Below are 21783 nucleotides of genomic sequence, written 5' to 3'. Positions count from 1 at the left end.
ATTTTTCATGTCTTTTTCTAATATGTCAGTTTTCTTAAGACACTTTTCATCAGTCATTATGCTTTCTTCACACCCAGCACTTAGATATTTCCTAGTTTCCTCTTCATTGATTTTTAAGGTCTCCTGGTCTTGCTTTCCTAGCGTCTTAAAAAGATCTACTACTCCATTTCCTGTACTTTCACATGTTCTCTCTTCAAATTCCTCTGTCCCTTCTAGGTCCTTGACACCAGTAGCTCCAGCCTCTACCTTTTCACATGTCTCCACACCTGCCCAGATAGAATCTTCTGTCTTCTGGTTTCCTTCCTCTTCTTCTGACTTTTTAACATCTTCTTGACTTTCTTTGACCAGGCCACTAGTTTCCATGGCTGGTATCTCTGAGTCGGGTAAATCACAAAGATGCTCCATCTCCACACAAGCAGCCCCAGGGATGGGGTTTGGGGGCAGTTGTTCATCTCCACGTGGAGGGGCTGGCCCCAGGACATGTTCACCCTGTCCAGCTACGGTATGCCAGTCAGCAGAAGGAAGCATTCCGGTGGACAATCCCAGGTCCTGCTCTGCTTCAGAGAGACATGCAGAGTCTTCCTGCGACCCATCTTGGGTAGTTTTCTGGCTAAAATTGTCTGTACTAGCATCGGGGCCCCAAATAATTGCACCTAAATCAATCTGAGATCTTTGAATTTCTTCGGTCAACCCACTGTCTGGAGTTTCCTCCATGATCAGGTTACACAGGGAAAGACTTTTTGAAGAATCAGTCTTTAGAGTATGCAGAAGAGCAAAGGAAAAAAAAAAAAAAACATAAGATGAAATAGATCATGGTAAGATTTGATGAGAAACATAAAAGTCTTCAATAGAGAGCTTAAATAAAGCTAGAGAGTACATAAATTAAATTGTGTAAGGCTACATCTGTGACTAGCAATGCCATGAGAAATGAAAGCTCACTCTCAGATAACACACTATGTATATACAATGTATATTAAATATGAAAAAAATCCAGAATTTTCTGGATATTTACCTACCGGCTGTACCAAATCAGTGCTTGTCTGTATGAGTAAAAAAATAATAATAAATAAGCATATGCATGATCATAAGGCAAGAAAAGAAAATTTCCTAGCACATTAAAATCTCACACTGACCAAAATCAACATGCCATTGACGACTTTGACTTTTATTGGTTTGAGATTAAGTTTTGCAATTTGTTTTGCAATAGAAATGAGTTTTGTTTCACTATTGTGAAGACTACACAATTGAAACATGAAGCTAACCCGTCATTTTCTAAAATCAACAAACACATTTTACGCCTATTACATGGCTTTTGCTTTAGCAGACTCTGAAATGCAAACTTTCAAATAATGAAGCAAGCCTGAGGACACCAGAACAAGATCAAGCATTAGCAGCCACAAAATTACACAGCATCATATGCTCTGAAATAATATCAGAATCAAATCTTTCCCAAACTCATCCTGCCCTTGGTTCTGCCTTTGAGGTAGTGTTTGGATGGAGGATGATCTAATGAACTAATCACTCTGCTGCCTGGAGGATCTTCCTCTTGTTCTCCCCCTGACCTAGACTTGTCTGCACACAAAGGAGTAACACCTGAGACGATCAAGAAATATGAGCAATTATGTCCAGGGATCTGTTGTCTTACAATCTTGTCACTGTTACCATTCCTAGCATATTTGTCTTCTGAATTAGTTAACACTCCTTCTAGATGGTACTTTCACTTTCTCCATTCCAGTTAGGGAAAGAAAGGTGTGTTATAATTCCAACTCTCCAACTAAAGATATAAAATATTGGGATAACAAAAACTAGCTTTGTCTTCTTCATCCTTTAAAAAAATCAGCACAAGGTTGAGGCTAGAATCCCAGTGTTCTGAATGTCAGCCCTTTTTGTGACTATCCAAGTAAAATCATCTCCCTATAAAAGATGTTTTCATGCAGGAATTTTTTAGCTCTCCTCTTGAGAGCCTTCCATGATGCCTCAATCTCCTGAGGAAGGGAAGGGAATAGTCATCTTTCTGTTTTGAGGGAAGAAATGAGCAACGTCACTTCAGAATCCCAGGCTCATGAATAGTTAGATCTACCCAACTTTCCTGTTGCTGTTTCACTAAAAGAGAAGAAAAGATGAAACTCAAGTTGAGCTCTTCAGACCACATGACCCAGGGCTTTTCTAAGACAGGGGAGAAAAGGGCTCAGCCCCAAGAGAAACGGGGCTTCATACGGGTGCAGTTATTTTCTTATTTTCACAGATGTTGTCACCACCAAATTCTGTGCTTTAGTCTCAGTTCTCAATTTTGGAAATGTTCACCCTTGCAGATCAGATTAGCTGAATAAATAACATCAGCAGTAATACAGACTTTGTATCAATACATGACAGATACTGAGCTAAATACAATATTATGTCCTTTAACCCTCACACAACTCTGAGGTAGATGTCATAACCCTTATTTTGCAGATGAGAAAAACTGAAGCTTCAAGAGTTTCAGAACTTACTGAAAGTCATATTGTTATAGGAACTGCAGTGTAGACTCACATCCAGAAATGTCTAGCTCTAAGGCTCAAATCCTCTGTGACTAAGCTTCAGTGAAAATAATAATGGAAAAAAAAAGTGTTCCCTGGAGATTCCCCTGTTTGTCCAGTGGTTAAGACTCCTCGCTTCCACTGCAAGGGATTCAGGTTCAATCCCTGGTCTGTGACCTAGGATCTTACATGCCTCATGGCAAAAAATTTTTTAAAAATTTTAATGGTTCCCTGTGTGGAATATCTTGTCATTTATGTTTTCTCATCCACACTTTTCATGTATTCTATAAGCAGTAACAAACATGTATGCCCTTCACTACAACATTTCCTCTGGCCACCGATAATCAAAGAAGATGCATGAAGGGGCGCAACACTGAATTCTTGCTGAGCCAGGAGTCTGGTATTTCCTCTTTTCCTCACCACTGTTTCTGGGTGCAGATAAATGCTTAGAAATCATCAGGGAGCTGATGACTGTCATCAAAAATGGCTGGGTCTTCTTTCCATAATAGATAAAATAAAATATAACAAGTTTCCCAATGTCTAGCCATCCAGATACATTAAAATACAGAGTTCTTAGTCCTCTTACCGTCCATAGGTCCCAGGGCAATGTCTGAAAGCAAACAAACAAAAAAATACCATCAGCAGATAAACCTCAAGCATGTAAAAAATACAGAGGTGATATAAGTCTTGAAATAGAATCATAAACATTTTAGAAACATTTCGTACAGCACTGGCCAATAGCATTTTCTATGGTGATGAAATGTTCCATATCCATGCTATCCAATATGGCAGCCACTAGTCACACGTGCTATTGGGACTTGAAATGTGCAAGTCTAACAGAACCAAATTTTAAATTTTACATTCTTATATTTAACTTAGATTATTGAAAATATCCACATGTGGCTAGTGGCTACCATATTGGATAGCATAGGTCTAGTCAATCTGTTTTTCACTCTGTGAGTGAAATCTATATCCAGAGCATGATGAATGGGCTTACATTAATACACACACACACACACATACACACAATTAAAATGAAGTAAACAAGGTGTCTAGATATTAGAGTTTATCACATCTTTGAGGAAATGCAGATTCTAATCATTGCAAATGCTATTTCTTCTACCCCACCCCCCTATCAAATTAAAAAGGATGACCTGTTTGATGGTAAATGACCTCCAGAAAAGCAATTCTTCAATATATTGAATCAGACAACACACAGCTCAATTAATTGGCCATCATGCAAATTAGCAGAGTGCCCCCTATGACATGTGGCTGAATTATACTTATTCCTGGCATGTTAATTATGAAGCTTATTGATACTGGGGAATAAATCCAGATGGTTCAAAGGACTTCCACTGTGTGTAGACAGTGGCGGAGACCTCTCTTTCGTAATTCTTTTGTGACTGAGAATTACTGCTAAAGCCACATCCTTTTCCATTCATGCCTTCGTGACTAGACTACATCCATGTTTGTTTGCTTGTTTTGAATCTCTAAATGTGAACAGAAAATTAGAGAGCCTGGCACTTTCATCTGAAAAATATGACAGTTTCCAGATGGGATTACAGATGTCTGGTTTGGGTTCTGTATTACAGAAGACGGGGCCTGTGGTCCCAACTGAAACCCTCCTCAGGGGGTTTGGGCCTGGGCCTCCTCTAATGTCCCCCTCCCCTGCAGCTCTAGGCAGCCTGGTCGGGCTCTGGATTAGCACTCACTTGTATAATGACAAGACAATTTGAAAGCCAGTTATTGGTACACAGAGTCCTTCTGCACCTTACATGCATTTTCTGGTTTTCTAGATGGTTTATGTTTTCTTGCTTCACAGCCCTTTAAGAATCACAGCTCCTAAAAGCTCCTACATCTCTGCATAATGCAGAAAGCACAGGCACTTTCTCTGAAGGAAGGCAGCAATGTGAAACGTTATGTTTATCACTCCTTACGATCATGTAAGAACATGTTAACTCATGTGGACACTGCAGAGATCACAGGGTGAGGTGCTCCGCAAGCAGAAAGGACAGCAATTTAAAACACAGGATCAGGCGATGGGGAAGGGAGACCACGTTGAGTCAAGGAGAGAGAAGGTAACAGAATCTAACAGTTCTGTGCTTTTTCTCATCTCAGCCTGACTTTTCTTCTTCACCAAGGAGGAGCGATGTGACGAGAGCTGGATCACAGGTCGACGCTGCAGTGAGGTGACTCAATTACGGCCACTGGGAAGCCAGAGCAGTTTATCACCTAGCCCGAGGGGAGAGCAGAGGGACACATACAGCGTGCCCTGATGGTAGTAATGAATTTCTGCCAGAAACTAAGACCTCTGAATATTTAACCCAGGTCATTTTTTGTTGCTTAATTCTGAAAAAATCTCTTAGTCTTAAATTCCGTGATTCATGAATTCATTTAACCACGACTTGATAGAAAAGAGGTTCCTCTCCTGAGTCAAACTTGCAGCCTGAAATGGTATGGCATCTCATCCCCTGATCATCACAGCATCCACTGTGGAAACTTTACTCCTGCCACTCACGTAGTGAAGATTGGAGGAGAAGGCAGAAGAAGTCCCTTGAATTCTGCTGGCTGTCTAACCCAATAAGAAAGCTCTGCCAAGGAGATATTCTGAATTATACATCCATTCATGTTTCACTTTGCTTGATCAACAAGATAGAACCCTCAGACTTGCTGACAATGACATTAGCATTTCCCAAAGTGAGTTTCAGGGACCACTCCCATGAATGCTAAGAATGTTTCATCGGAACAAATTTCTGGGGTCAAACAAATTTGAGAAACTAATTTAAACAAATCTAAATAGTTTTGTTTTGTTTTTTTAAGTGCAGGACTTTTTGGAGCCTTTAATATTCTTGAAAGGAAAGCTATGACCAACCTAGACAGCATATTAAAAAGCAGAGACATCACTTTGCTGACAAAGGTCTGTCTAGTCAAAACTATGGTTTTTCCAGTAGTCATGTATGGATGTGAGAGTTGGACTATAAAGAAAGCTGAGCACCGAAGAATTGATGCTTTTGAACTGTGGTGTTGGAGAAGACTCTTGAGAGTCCCTCGGACTGCAAGGAGATCCAACCAGTCCATCCTGAAGGAGATCAGTCCTGAACATTCATTGGAAGGACTGATGCTGTAGCTGAATCCAGTACTTTCGCCAACTGATGTGAAGAATCGACTAACTGGAAAAGAGCCTGATGCTGGGAAAGATTGAAGGCAGGAGGAGAAGGGGACGACAGAGGATGAGATGGTTGGATGGCATCACCAACTCAATGGACGTGAGTTTGAGCAAGCTCTGGGAGTTGGTGATAAACAAGAAGGCCTGGTGTGCTGCAGTCCATAGGGTCGCAAAGAGTCAGACACGACTGAGCAGCTGAACTAAACTGAATATTCTAAAGCATGTCATGAATATCCTAAAAGGGAATTTTAATAAAACCTCCTGAAACATTCATCTAAGAAACCCATTTTTTTTTTTTTTTTGCTAAATACCTTTCAGACTAGCATCTAATCTACTCAATCGGCTGATTTATTGACATCTCAGATTTTTTATTGTTTCAATATCACAACATGGAGGCTTGTATAAATCCAATCACATTCTGAACAAAGTGTGGATTAGTGAGATGCTTTATTTACTGGAGGTCACAGTTAGCTGTCTGTGTCCCAGTGGTTTACCGTAAGGTATCAAGTAGGCCTCAAGACCAAGAAGTTGAGCTGCGTCTCAATATCTAAGCTGAGTTTTGCACTACACTTGGGTTAATTAATCTGAATTATATTCTAGCATCCTTGGATTTTCCCAGACTCAAATGTGAGGCCCCAGTCACATCAAAAGTACTGACATAAATAATTTCTGGGTAGCAAATATTTTGAGTTAACTTCCTTCTATTTGCATAGATGACTGTAAAGTAACTATATTCCAGAGAAATTACCCACAGGTCATTTCAGCACCCACTACCAGTATCCCTCTGATAGACATGATGATCATAGTAACCACTGAAATGGGAAGAGTGCTGAGAGTGAGGGAAGTTGTGAACATGGGTAAGCATGGATAAGCAGGGCTAACTCTGCATCAAATTATCAACAAGATCAGGTAAACATCAGCAGGTGGGACCAACTGCAAGAAGCATTGACATGTGTATACACTACCACGTGTAAAACAGCTAGCCAGTGGGAAGCCGCTGTATAGCATGGGGAGCTCAGACTGGTGCTCTGTGATGACCTGGACTGGTGGGGTGTGGGGTGGGCACAGAGGGGAGGCTTAGGAGGAAGGGGATGTATGTACATGTATAGTGATTCACACTGCTGTATAGCACAAACTAACATAGCTTTGTAAAGCAATTATACTCCAATTAAAATAAATAAATTAAAAACAAAGACCACATAGGCATCATCAGTATTAGCATCAAGTCCAGAACTATCAGGACTGAAGAAGATTCCTGTTTAGACAAAATCTCACGGTGATGGCCAAATGACTTCATTTGCAAAGTGTGAGGACAAACAGTAGAGAAGACAATAAGAAGATTAACCCCAAGCCAAGAGGAAGAGTCTTACTGAGGGAAGTCATAGAATGTATCATCCAAGCCTGGACACTGCTGAGTACAAATGTGGAACTATGGGTAACTCTGAGATGGAGGATTCCTGCAAAGTGGAATGTGTGTTCTCCCAGCTCTGTGGATACAGAAAGCTAACAGTAGGGGAGGTTGAGAATAATTGACATTGATCAAGTCCTCTTTCTACCCTTCCTTCCCATTAGGATATGTTTGTCAATTGAAAAGAAACAGTCATGTGAAAGGGAGAGGGATCAGGGAAATGCCTTACTGAGCTTTACTAAAGGTTATAAACTATCAGCCCCAACCATCAAAAAATCCACTTGATACCTGTGACATGGGTGAGTGGGTCACTCCAGCAGAACCTGCAGGGGTCACATCAGGCTTGAAAGGATCAAAGTCCAGATCCAACAAGGTTTCTTCTTTCTTCACCTCAGGGATTTCATTCTGTTGAAACAAAATAAAATATGCATGAGCTTGAATCTGATCAGATTTCATGATCTAATCCATGCATAATCCTCTAATTTTAGCTGATATTCCCAAAGCATGCTTCGATAATTTACCATTTAGTTGGCTTATCCATGGGCTCCCAGAGTTTTATATGATGAGAGGGGAAATAGCCAACTCTGGCCAAGTATAACCCAAGTTGCTCAGGTAGGTGGCCCAGGCTCCAATCCTTATTCTGTGTTTAGTTCCAAGTTCAGGCAACAAATAGAATTTTTGAAAAATGTATCCTAAAGCCACCAAAATTCAAGGAATCTCCTTTTCTGCCAGCTCAAACTCAAGTCAAGATTCACAGAGAACCAAGTAGATAAAATGAGCTAAGACTTGGAACCATTACAGTCATTTCACTGCTGTGATGTCCCCTGGGAAGCTTAGATTTAAAAAGGAAGGTGTCAGTATCTATAGTGACCTCATCCCACTTGCCTCTCCCCCATCCCAGGACTCAGTTATCATATGATCCATTCTTCATCCATAATATTGTTTGCCTCAACTGCATTCATGAGGGAATGAAAGAGAGGAAAACATACACCCCAGAATTCACTGAAAAATGAGCTCCTACACCAATAACATTCTTAGATTGGAAAGAAAGCAAGCAAAATAGAGAATGAAAGTCCTGCTATAATAATAGCAGAAAAAAAAATAATACTGAACCCTAACGTTAGTTCATTTATTATAGAAGGCACCTATGTTCACCACTATACCACCAGTACACATTTATTGTGAGATCAGGATATAGCATGGGCTTGAAGTTGGTCTAACCCAGGCTTGGGTTACACAGGGATGGTCAGCCCTCATAAACTACACGACAGTGGGAGAACTGAGGTCACTTTTCACATGATTCGAGTTACATGTGTTTGGTACTTGATACAAGCCTCAATATAGATCATCCGTTGTCTAGAGATTGAAAGATCACAATAATGGATATAGTATTATATAAAAATAGAGATATATGGAGAAAAAAATTTAAGGAACAGGAGTTGTTTTCATTAATGTTGATCATAGATATAAAACTTGAAAATTTAGAAATGTATGAAAACCATAAGGGCATTACAGATAATACTTTTTTTAAGGGTATCCATATTCACTGTAGGAGGAAATCTGCTTATACATCCTGCATATTGTCTTGAGTTATCTATTCAGTAGCATGATTATTCTTCATATAGACTTTTAAAATTAACAAGGATAAAGTTCTTCTGAGATCCCTCTTTAATAATTACAGCAACAAAACTGTCAATTGATTCCCTCAGCCTCTATTAAAAATTTGCAGGAGTTTTGTTTTTCATCAATTGTATATTGGTACAAATTATATTTTTATGATTTTGCAAACACACATTACACTTAGAATGCTCTAGGCACTGCTCTATGAACTTGATACATCTGAACACTAACTCACGTTAATGCACTTTGTTGTCTTTAAAGAATTACTTTACTATCTTCCCCCAAAGCACATGTTTTGGGCACTGCTAATCCTTAAAAAAAGTCAAGGGCCAGATGGCATCATTTTCCCACTCAGGGATGAGTAGAACGGACTGAGCCAGGTTTTCTACTGTCCTTTGACTCCAGTGCTATTCCAGACTGCTGCAGAGACCTGCTTCCACATCTTAGGGACCCCTGGTATCTGCAAGTTCTCCATAAAAATTGAGCTGCATAAATATGCCCATCAGTGCCCAAGGAGACAAACAGATCCCCTTAAGGAAGCTCAAATGGGAATTTAGAGATCAAGGGTTAAAAAAAAAATTAGACTGTACTGAGATATGCTTTGACTTTGAAATAAATCTGAGTTTGCACCCCAACTTTGCCACTTGCTACTCTTGCTGGGCAGTTAATTCAGCTTCTTTGAGCCTCCATTTCTTCATGCACAAAATGAGAGTAATAATACCTAGAAAGACTACCACGAAAAACAAATACAAGAAATACACTAAACATAGTATTTTGAAAATATTCAAAATGGAAATGGAAGCCATATTGTTACTAACAATGTCGATCTGTGTAAAATTACTGTCATTAAATATCCACTATACCAGTTTGGCTGCCTTCAAAAGGTGTAACTGGCTACTTTGGGCTTGATTTCTATTTGGTTTCGCTTCCTTCATCTTGAGAGGTATCCCTTAAGGCACTCATATCAAATAGTAATTTAACAGAGCTACAGAAAGAGTGAAAAGAGGGTTGCCTGTTTATGAAGTATCCCTTTAAAAAAGAGCACTGAAGCACTCAGTGCTGTCACTACACGTCAAAACACAGTGACATGTAATCCCCCTAACATAACAGAAGAGAATTACTCTTTTCTCATTCCTTACACCTGCATCACCCCTGGAGTAGATCCGATGAGGTACCAACATTCTTAAAGCTTTTTGGGAGCTTGATGTCAACTACTGTTTTACCATTGAAAGTCTGGAAGAGGTGACCTGGGATGTGCATCTAAGAAAGGAGATTAGGTGTGGAGACCACAGTGAGGGAAGATACCCAATACTACCAATGATAACAATCTTCTGTGCTATATTTCATGAAGCAGCTTTTGCTGGGGACATCTTAAGTTTACAATTAAGGTACTTGACTTCTTCCAATATAGGTGTACAATTTGAGCATAATCCTTATGCTGAGCTTTGCCTTGACCTCATGATAGATGGAGTTTACTTCCTTATCCTGTCACTTGGGGGTGACCATGTGTCATGCTTTGGCCAAGGGATGTTAGTGAACATAACGCAAGCAAAGGATAGAAATGTGCTTGAACGGTTGACTTGCTTTTTTCAGATTCCTGCCATTCATGAAAAGTACAAGCTTTGTGCAGCCGCCAGCCAAAGAGGATGAGAGACACATGGAGTACATCTGAGCCCATCATAACTAATTTCTCAACACTAGTGTTAAAGAGAAATTCTTAAAAGTGGCCAGAAAAAAAAGCCATGTCACTTACAAGGAATGACATAAAAGCAATAGTAGATTTATCATCAGAAATAATGAAAGCAAAAAGATAGTGAATCAATATTTTTGAAGTACTAAGAGGAAGAAGCTAGAATTTTGTGCCTCTTGAAAATATTTTTAAAACACAAAAATGAGATGAAGAGTTTTTTCAGGCATGCAAAAACAGAAAGAATTTATCACCATCAGATCTGCATTAGAATTAGCATGAAGGAACATTTTTTAGGCAGAAGAAATGATACCAGATAGAAATACAGATCCACATAAAGAAATGAAGAGGATCAGGAATAGGAGTACGTAGGTTTTGGCTATTATTTAAATCTTCTTAAAAAGTAATTGATTGCTTAAACAAAAATAATAACAAAGTAATGTGAAATTACTTCACATTAAAAAGTAAACTCAATGACAAAATAGCACAAAAATCAGAAAGGAAGAAATACAAATATACTATTGTGAGGTTTTTATACTATACCCTAAATAGTATACTACTGTTTGAAGGTAGACTGTTACAACTTATTTATGTCCTAAAGCAACCACTAAAATAACAAAATAGTTAAGTATAGCTAACAAACAAAAGAAATGAGAATAATAGAAATGACAAGTTAATTCAAAATAAGGCAGATAAGTGAAGCAGAAGGGCTAAAACAGGACAAAAAATGATCAAGGTGCTAGATTTTACTTCACCATATGAACAATCACCTTGAATGAAAATGCTCTAAATAATATAATGAAAGACAGAGACTGTCAGACTGAATTTAAAGAATCAAGACAACTGGATACTGTCTACAGGAAACTAACTTCAAATATGTACACACAAATAGATTAAAAGTAAAAGGAGAGAAAAAGATAAACACACTAACCTAACAAAAAGAAAGCTGGAATAGTTACATTTAACAACAAACAAAGTAGATTTCAAATCAAAGAGTATAATCAGGAATAAAGAAGATCATTTCCTGAAATAAAAAGAAGCCAATTCCTAACCATTTGTGCATTCAATTATAGTTTCAAAATTTATGAAGCAAGAGTCAAGAAAACAACAAAATGAAATTAAAAAATGCATGATTTTGCAGAGGAACTTTCAATAGTCCACTTTCAATAGTAGAACAAACAGAAAATAAATAAGGTTATAGAAGATATAGGCAACACTATGACCCAATTTGACCTAATTCACATTAAAGAGCATTCAGATTATGAAGGAAGAACTGATACTATCTTTATTCACAGAAGATATGATCGCCTATATAGAAAATCCAATGAACTCTACAAAAAGGCTAAGGCTCTAATACTGAGTTTAACAAGATTGCAAGCAACACTTTGCATGTTAGCGTCAACACATAAAAATCAGTTATATTTATATTTAACAGTATAAAAACCCAGAAACTGAACATTTTCAAATACTATTTACAGTGGCACTAAAAGCATGAAATACTTAGGGATAAACACAACAAATGATGTGAAATGCCTGTACACTAAACATAACAAATCATGGCAAAAATAGAGATCTTCATAAAAAGATATATATAGATAGACACATATACTGTATTTACAGGTCAGACAATTCAATATTATTTAGATGTTGCTGTTGTTGGTCACTCCTTAAGTCATGTCCAGCTCTCTGCAAACCCATGAACTATAGCACGGCAGGCTCCCCTGTCCTTCACGAGTTCGTGGAGCTTGCTCAAATTCATGTCCATTGAGTTTGTGATGCTATCCAACCATCTCATCCTCTGTCACCCCCTTCTCCTCCTGCCCTCAATCTTTCCCAGCATCAGGGTCTTTTCTAATGAGTTGGCTCTTTGCATCAGGTGGCCAAAGTACTGGAGCTTCAGCATCAGTCCTTCCAATGAATATTAAGATGTCAGTGCTCCCCAAATTGATCCATAGAATCAATGCAATAACCAATCATTTGTACTGGGTTGAATACGGGGCCTCTTAGTCCCCTGTAAAATTCACATCCATCAGGAACCTCTGAATGCGACCTTATTTGGCAATAGGGTCTTTGCAGATGTGATGAAATTAATATAAGGTCACAATGGATCAGGATGGGCCTTAATTCAATGACTGGCATCTTCATAAGAGGAGGAAATTTTGGATACACAGACACACGGGGAAAATGCAGTGTGACGACAGACAGAGAGTGGGATGATGGGTCTACACACCAAAGAACACTAAGGATTTCCAGCAACCACCAGAAATTAGACAGGCATTTAAGAACCCTCCCCCAGTGCCTTTAGAGGGAATATGGCTCTGCTGACACTTCGATCTTGGACTTCTAGCCTCACAACTGCAAGAGAATAAATGCTTGTTGTTTTAAGCCACCCAATTTGTGGTGTTTTATGACAACAGCCCTAGAAATCAAATCCAATGTCCTGGAAGTTTGTCGAAACTTACAAAGTGACTGTAAAATTCATATGGAAATTCAAAGAACCTAGAATAGCCACAACAATTCTGAAAAAGAATAACAAAGTTGAAGGACTAACCTTTACACTTTGGTTTCAAGACAACATAAAGAGACAGACAGATAGGGTGGTCCTGCACAAAGGTAGGTAAAAGGATCAAAGGAAAACCACAGAGTCCAGAAACAGAACCATACACAGATGGACAACTCATTAAGGTACAAAGGCAATTAAGTAGAATAAAGCTAGATTTTTCAACTACTGCACCGCCATATGTAAAGAAATAAATTTCAACCCATACTGACTGACTCTGGCATTGAAAGGCACTAATTTTTTCCTCCAATTTCCATCTTATTAATTCCTTGTCCTCAAAGAATGTTAACGTGTTTACTTTAAAATAAATATCAGCTGAAAGAAGAAGCAGCTGGTCCAGAAATCTGCTATATTGGACAGAATAGCCAGCATGGTATTTAAGGCAGATTACAGATACCCAGGAAGTGAGTGGTGCACGTGTAAATAATTTCAGGCTGGCCCCATCAGAACAGGTGAAAAAGGGCCATGTTGTGAACCTATTTTGCAAGCTGAAAAATTTATTTCGATTTGATTTACTAGGCAAGATAGGAAGATTTCATGAACTTAAAACGTAAGATACAGCCTAAGGTTGGAGAACAGAGAGCTAAGGGTAGCAAAGTAAATAAATAGCGCTTACTTGATCCCAACAGTCACTCAATTTAAAGGCTGCGCTGATGTCTTGCTTTTTAGCACAGCAGGGTGACAAGAGGGCTTGGAGGAATAAGCTGGAAAGTTCAAAAGATAATCCTTCTGGATTTGTAAATGGGAAAGCTATATCAAAGAGAGAAAATACGCTGAGAATAGATTTAGGGCAAATAGTTGGGGTATCTGTTATGAAAAAAAAATCCTCAAACAAGCCATCTTTTCTTCCTCACTGCCAATTGACAGGAAAATAAGCAAGAAGGAACCCTGCTCCCCTAGCCCTGCCGCTCAAGAGGTCCCTGCACTTCTGAGCACCTTCCTTGAAATGTTTTAGGTCATACTCTGGTTGTGTATGTGGGGGGTGGGGCTTCCCCGTGGCTCAGTGGTAAAGAATCCACCTGCAATGCAGGAGATGCAGGAGACTTGGGTTCTATCCTTGGGTCGGGAAGATCTCCTGGAGGAGGGCATGGCAACCCATTCCAGTATTCTTGCCTGTGGAATCCCGTGGACAGAGGAGCCTGCTGGGCTACAGTCCATAGGGTCACAAAGAGATGGACACAACTGAAGTGACTGAGTACGCATGCACACACTGGTGATGGGGAGCAGCATGCACTCCGAGCAGAACACCCCTGGACTAGGATCTGCGTGGGCATGGCCCCCATCTCTCCTCTTTGGAGCACTGTCCCACCCTAACTCCACAGGGAGGGTCCACCAAACGCCCCAGGAATCTGGGACTCATAAACCACCAGGCTGTCTTGAAACTTGGTGGCCAGTCCTGCTTCCAAGAAGGTGGCTGGTGAGCAGACTGTTCCTGCTGGCCAGCACATCATTTCACTCAGGGGATCCCATGAGACTGGCCACTAGGATGCTGCTGATATGCTCATGTCATGTGACTCAGATTGTTTATATGGAGAGCCCCCTGACCACCTGTATAAAAAGCAGGAAGATTTTAATAGGAGATCAAGACCAAAAAACACAATCATGTATATACATATATATGTGCTGTGCTGTGCTTAGCTGCTCAGTCGTGTCTGACTCTTTGTGACCCCATGAACTGTAGCCTGCAAGGCTCCTCTGTCCATGGGGATTCTCCAGCAAGAATACTGGAGTGGGTTGCTATGTCCTTCTCCAGGGGATCTTCCCAACACAGGGATAGAACCTGGGTCTCCTGCATTGCAGATGGATTCTTTAATGACTGAGCCACCAGGGAAGCACATATATATCTATATATATACACATACATATATAAGTGTGTGTGCTTATATACACATATATGTTTACACACACATATGTACATGTATATACATGATTGTGTTATTTTGGTCTTGGTCTCCTGTTAAAATCTTAATTTTTTTGCCACAATTTGGTTTCCAGGGACCTCTTCAATCTTCCTTTTAAAAATGTTTACTAAAAATCCACTTCCTTAGAGTATCTGGTGGGGGAGAATGAGAGATTACTTGAGAAACTCTGATTTAAAGAAAGGAAACAGGGATTTTGTCGCAGAAGTTCTCAGAGCCTGAACTTTTTTGCTTTTTCATTATGAAAAATCAAAAGGAGATGCAGCCCTCCCAGCCTCTCATGACCAAGGGGATCTCAGGGGACTAGATGGAAAATGTTGTTTTCAAAGAATAATGCAGGTGTGCGCCTACACACACACACACACACACACACACACACACACACACACACACATAAAGGATCTCTTGTTTTATTTAAGTCGCTGGGAGTTAAAAATAGGGAGGGATGGGTATGTCCTATGGCAGGTCCACTTCTGTAAACACAGAACCAGAAAAACAAAATCAGCCTTGTGGTCTAGACAGGCAGGCAAGTCCCTGTCCATAGTTATGGCTATTTCCAGAGAAGATTCTGGGAAATATACGTATTTCCAGAGTCCACATGCTACAGTTAAGGTTTAGGCCATTAGAGGGCTCTGTAGACCTGACGTATTTCTGTTTCCAACCCCAGGACACACTGAAGAGAGAATTATTGCTGTGATGAAGCAGGGTGTATGAAATACATCCATTAGAGACAAGGGATGTTTCATTCATCACATCTTGAACTTCTGGGTGGGATTCATATAAATCCTTTTCTTCCCCAATAAGCAAATGATAAAAATAGCAAACTGAGGATGCAAACCTATTTGTTAAATCTAAAATGACTCATTAAACATTTAAAAATATTAAAATAAAACATATATAAATATATATAATATATACATGAAGGAATATATATTACATATATATTCCCATCCCTCCCTACTTTTAACTCCCAGTGACTTAAGTAAAACAAGAGATCCTTTGTGTGGGTGTGTGTGCGTATGTGCACACCTGCATTATTCTTTGAAAACAGCATTTTCCATCTACTCCCCTGAGATCCCCTTGGTCATGGGAAGCTGGGAGGGCTGCATCTCCTTTTGCTTTTCCACAATGAAAAAGCAAAAAAGTTCAGGCTCTGAGAACTTCTGCGACAAAATCCCTGTTTCCTTTCTTTAAATCAGTTTCTCAAGTAATCTCTCATTCTCCCCGCACCAGATACTCTAAGGAAGTGGATTTTTGGTAAACATTTTTAAAAGGAAGATTGAAAGGAATATATATATTCCTTTAAATATATACATATATATATATATAAAGGAAACAGTAACCCACTCCAGTAGTCTTGCCTGGGAAATCCCATGGATGGAGGAGCCTGGCGGGCTAAGGTCCTTGGGGTCGCATAGAGTTGGACACAACTAAGTGACTAGCGCACACACACACACACACACACACACACACACACACACACACACACACGAATCACTTTGTTGTACACCAGAAACTAATACAACACTGTAAATCAAATATTCTTCTATAAAGAAAAAATAAATAAAATTAAATAAAGCTAGATTATATCCTTCAATAAGGGAGCAAGCAGACTGAAACATAAATCCTTGCCTTACCCTTGCTCTTAACATGGTGACGTGAGACTCACAGCCACTGAGTCGATGGAAATGCTTCGACTCATTTCCATCATCTGACCCCATCAAATACACTGGGGTTCACCTGCTACAGCCGTGGTGCCACTCAGACCCAGAAAAAAAGATAGAAACCCTTTTCTGCCTCCTCCCCAGATTAAAAGAAAACATATATCAAGATAAATGCCCCCAAAGGCACCCCCATAATGTCTCTGGGGGTTACTTCCTTCAAAGTCCCCTGGCACGCTGGTGGACTTGACCCAGCCAGTAAGTTAGAAATGGTGCTAGTGGGGAGATGCCTTCCCTTTCCACTCCAACAGCCCGGGAGCCTGAACACAGGCTAGCCAAGCTGGGGCAAGGACGGGGCCATCTGCTAATTGTGTCATTGCAGCAGCCACAGCTGGAGACATTTCAGGTTTGACAAGTGCCTCCTCACCCTCTCCCCTAACTCTTGATTTTGCTCATCAATCTCCCTCACTCAATGACACCAGCCAAAGTTAACCCTCTTAGAAGGACTTAGGCACCTCTTCTGGCATCTGTACTTTTTAAAAGTGCTTTGATTCTTCCCTCCCCACCACTGTGAAGGACCCTTATGTGACCCAGCAAACTGCAAATAAAAAACACTATTCAAAAAAAGAACATCTTTGAACCCCGTCTTTACTTCAGAACTAGACTACTTGTCACATTTTCTTTACTTCAGTGACCTTGGCTGCTACATGGAGATGTCCTCAGCTAAGCACACACAGCTTCTGGGTGACCATATTCTTTATTGGAGATGGAACTGAGAGGATGCTCTTGAGGGGTCAAGTTGAAAGCAACTTTAGTAAGGGTCTTATCACTCTAAAACACTCTCACTTTAAAACTGATGAAGCTGAAAACAGAATGAGCTGTTAGAAGTGCAAAGGCACAGAACAACTTGGATGAGAAAACTTCTCCAGTTTGGTGCCAGGGCCACGGTGGATGCCGGGTAAGATTATTTGGCTCTAAGACCACTATCCCTGGTGGCATCTGTGTATCCACAGAAATTACTGGTCCATGCACTGATAAACATGCAATTCCCTTTCCTCAAAGGAGCTACTAAATCACATTTCAAGCCCTAATTAGCTTACCAAATTCAAATCTCCTACAAACAACAGGAGAAGGAAAACAATAGCAAATGGCATTGCACTGATCCATAAACACCCTCTAGAGAGAGATGAGAAATTATGGCGTCCCACTGCACTACTTTTAAGTTTTTATTTTCTGAACCCCCTGTTTTTACTACATGATTTCTGTTATTATTGATAGGATGCAATTGTAATTGGGATGTTGGACATAAAGCGGTTATTTATGTACTCAGGAATTACAATGTTATGTTTGCAACCCTTGCAAAATATTAAAATTATTTCTGACTGTGAGAATACCAGGAGGAAATGATATTGGCATGATCTCTGGGGACATTCACTCTTAACAAAGAGAGGGCTTTGATGGCATGAGGAGCAGCTAAGTCAAGATTATCCTTGAGGCAAAGGAAAACCAAGCTGGGACAGGTGTAGGTATAACATCGAGGGTCGCTATAAATGGGTACAAAGGTGTCTTTGAAACCAGGGGGAACACAGGTGGTTCTCTTTGCCAAGTCATGTAAATGGATCCATTTACTCCTACTAAAGGTCAAAAGACTTAATATTCACCTCTTTGAATTTCATTTTCCTATTCTTTACTAAGGAGCAATATGAAAAAAATAATTAAAGGTGCAAACATGTGTTAATATACACCAGGGCTCCCCCGGTGGCTCGGAGAGTAAAGAATTTGCCTGCAATGCAGGAGACCTGGGTTTGATCCCTAGGTCAGGAAGATCCCCTGGAGAAAGAAACGGCACCCCACTCCAGTATTCTTGCCTGGAGAATTCTATGGACAGAGGAGCCTGGTGGACTACAGTCCATGGGGTTGTAGAGTCGGACACAGCTGAGCAACTAACACTTAACACTTCTGTATTAATATATATTGATATCACCAAGGTGCTGATAAAGTAACAAAAAAGTGGAAGTGTGACCACCATCAGAGGTTGGTTACATTCATCTGATAAAATACTCTGGTCAAACTTTGATTTTTTTGGAAAAGACAATATTATGATATGAAAAAAATGCTCAATAAGATTAAACAGAAAAGTCAGGAATATACAACAATACAATCTGAATTTTGTGCTGCAAAATTTGATATATACTTAGAAAAAATTAAAAGAAAATAAACCTCTGGTGGCTCAAATGGTAAAGAATCCACCTGCAGTGAGGGAGACCTGGGTTCGATCCCTGGGTTGGGAAGATCCCCTAGAGTGGGGCATAGCAACCCACTCCAGTATTCTTACCTGGAGGATCCTATGGACAACGGAGCCTGGCAGGTTACATTCCATGGAGTTGCAAAGAGTCAGACATGACTGAGCAACTAAACACACACAGCACACAAACCTAAATTCACCAGTGGCCATGTCAGAGTGCTAAGATTTAAGGGCCTATTAAAATTCTTCTCGTTACACTTTTTAGTATTTTCCCAACTTTCTATAGTAATGATGCACAGCTCTTAACAATGGAAAGAAGGAGTCTTTTCAAATACTGTACATCTCTCACTTGAGAACCCTTCAGACATATCAGGTAATTAAAGCAAACCTGAATAACTGAATTTTACCATTGGCTCTTACATCTGCCACCTTCTCCAGGGCTGAGCCCTGAGAGTCCCTCTGCCATGGAGTGTCCATGGACATCCCAGCTCTGATCCAGATGCTCACCTGGGAAGGTGTGGTCACACTGATTTCAGGAACAAAGTTGTCCTCGAAGAAACTGATGATGTTCTCCTGCTGTAGCTCCTTCGTTGGTGTGACTTTAGGAAGAGGCGGGACAGGAGGCCCTTTCCTTGTCTAAGAAACATCACACACAAACAAACAGGGGTTTAATTCAGCGGAAGATGGCACGGGAGACATGAAGAAATGTCTTGGGAACAGAGCCAGGGGATGAGATTGATCCCTGATTCAAATTTTGGCCTGCACTGAGAAATCAGCCCACCTGATTCAGGCAAAGAATGCCTGGTTGGATGGGTCCTGTAGCTCTGGTGTGACAAGTAATGGTCCAACGGAAAATTCAGGCCATGAGACTCAATCCATCTTAACACAAGTGCTATATCACAGCACTACGGGGCCACGTACCTGTGCCTCTCAAGTTAAAATAAGGCCATACGTGCATGCGGGTTAAGTCGCTTCAGTCACATTCCACTGTCTGACCCTATGGACTGTAGCCAGCCAGCCTCCTCTGTCTATGGGGATTCTCCAGGCAAGAATACTGGAGTAGGTTGCCATGCCCTCCTCCAGCAGATCTTCCCGACCCAGGGATTGAACCCACGTCTCTTATATCTCCTATATTGGCAGGCAGGTTCTTTACCACTAGTGCCACCTGGGAAGCCCAAACTATTGCCATACCTTCTCCAAAGTTAACTGCAAACGATTTCTCCCTTCAGCAGCACATTAGAATTCTAGAACTAAAATCTAGCAAGATTTCACTAGAGTCAGTGAGACCACCATGGACATTATACACCTCACTCAGCACTCCAGTATTTTGGAAAGGTGACTCAGCAGTAAAGAATCTGCCTGCCAATAAAGCAAAGCAAAGATTCAGTCTCCTATGCAGGAGACTCAGGTTTGATCCCTGGGTCGGGAAGATCCCCCGGAGAAGGGAGTGGCAACCCACTCCTGTATGCTTGTCTGGGAAATCCCATGGACAGAGGAGGCTGGCTGGCTACAGCCCATGGGGTAGCAAAAGAATCAGACATGACTTCGCGAATAAACAACAAATAAGCACTGTAGAGCTCTATCCATTATTCACATCTTTTCGCAACGATCTTTAGTTTCAACCACACACAAGAAAGCCTGAGCTGGATTAGACACTTCAAGTTTCCCCACAGGAATTTCCTTTTCTCCAAAAGAAGGAACAATAAGGGTGGCTGTTTTTCTCTACATTTGCCTTTGCTTGGCCCTTTCTGTTTCTTTCAATCACTTGTTCCATCACTTTTGCTGAGTGGGTGCACAATATACCACGGGTGATACAAAAAATCAAATGTGAACTGAAATAAATCACGGCCGTTCTTGCTCCAGGTGTGACCTAAAGACTAACAGGAAGGAGGCCACGTGGAGAAGGTAGGATTCAACAGAGCCTTACAAGTGCAGGATGCTGAGAAGAGAGATCATGCAAGCCTCAGGAAGTTGAGATCATGGAAAGAGATGTCTCAACCCACTGAAGCAGAGGGTATGTGAGGAAAACAAAAATCTGAGTAAAAAAAGGGAAGTTTATTCCTCAGTGATGATCCCAATGGCCAAGGCTCACACTAAAAACTCTTGTCAATGACCGCACCCCATGGGGTTATCCCAGGTGGGGTCAACTCAGCCTGGGTTCTTCCGGTCCCCCTCATACACGTGACGTCTTCCTACCTGCGAGGGTGACCGAGGTCGGACTGGTGCGGGAGATGCAGGTGCCAACGTGTGATTAGGACTTGCTGTCGGGCTTGGGATGGGTGAAGCCTCCTCAGGTGGCGAAGGCGTCTTTGCAATACGAAGAGGACCCGAGTCGCTGAACGAACACAGAGGGTGAGCAAGGCGCTTTCTACAGAGCGGTCCTTATTTCTCAGGGGCCCTCCTTCTCACAGAAGTCCTCAGGCATGACAGGAACTACTGGTTATCTACTCCCTCTTCCCATTCATCCTGGTTATTAGTAATGGTGATGCAATAACTGGTGCCTTTTATTGTCCACTGTCTGCAAGATCCCATTCATACATTACCTCCACTGATCACAAGACCCAAAGCATAACTGTCTCCACTTTACAGGTAAGTAAAGTGCGGCACAGAGAGGATAAAAAATCCGTAACATCACTGGAAAATTTCGTGGATCCATATTCAGGCCTTAGTAATTTGAACTCCTATTCTTCCCACTGAGCCAAATAGGCTCTGCAAGAATCTTCCAAACATAAGCTGAATTAATTGAACTAATTTCACTTTTGATTTATAAGAGAAACTTGCTATGGCATAATCTATAGCAGAACCTGCCCTGCCCCATCAAGTGATAAATTGACCATTAAAAGGCATCCCCAGGACAATGTTCATTAAGATTTGGTAGGCATGCTTTCTGATAATATTTAGAAATTAATTTGTTGTCTCTCTTTCTACACCTTAGAGCACAATAACTCAATTCAGACATGTGCAAACGAATTATGTGATGGATGAGAATCTGTAATGTTTA

At 40.6% G+C, this 21783-nt stretch overlaps 1 protein-coding gene across 2 annotated transcripts in view; it reads right to left on the bottom strand.

Annotated features, from left to right (window-relative positions):
- Positions 1-21783, bottom strand: part of AMPH (amphiphysin) — a 211833-nt gene that overhangs the window by 40841 nt on the left and 149209 nt on the right. For both annotated transcript variants that reach the window (XM_043872511.1, XM_043872510.1), the window contains exons 10-14: positions 20979-21117; positions 19290-19418; positions 7379-7495; positions 3103-3126; positions 1017-1040 (exon numbers count right to left, since the gene is read on the bottom strand). In XM_043872511.1, the coding sequence (XP_043728446.1) occupies positions 1017-1040; positions 3103-3126; positions 7379-7495; positions 19290-19418; positions 20979-21117 (433 nt within the window). The remainder of the gene's footprint in view (positions 1-1016; positions 1041-3102; positions 3127-7378; positions 7496-19289; positions 19419-20978; positions 21118-21783) is intronic.

This window comes from Cervus elaphus, chromosome 18, assembly GCF_910594005.1.
Source record: "Cervus elaphus chromosome 18, mCerEla1.1, whole genome shotgun sequence".
Classification (NCBI taxonomy): Eukaryota; Metazoa; Chordata; class Mammalia; order Artiodactyla; family Cervidae; genus Cervus; species Cervus elaphus.
Note: the sequence above shows the minus strand (reverse complement) of the source record. Positions and strands in the feature narration are given on the sequence as shown.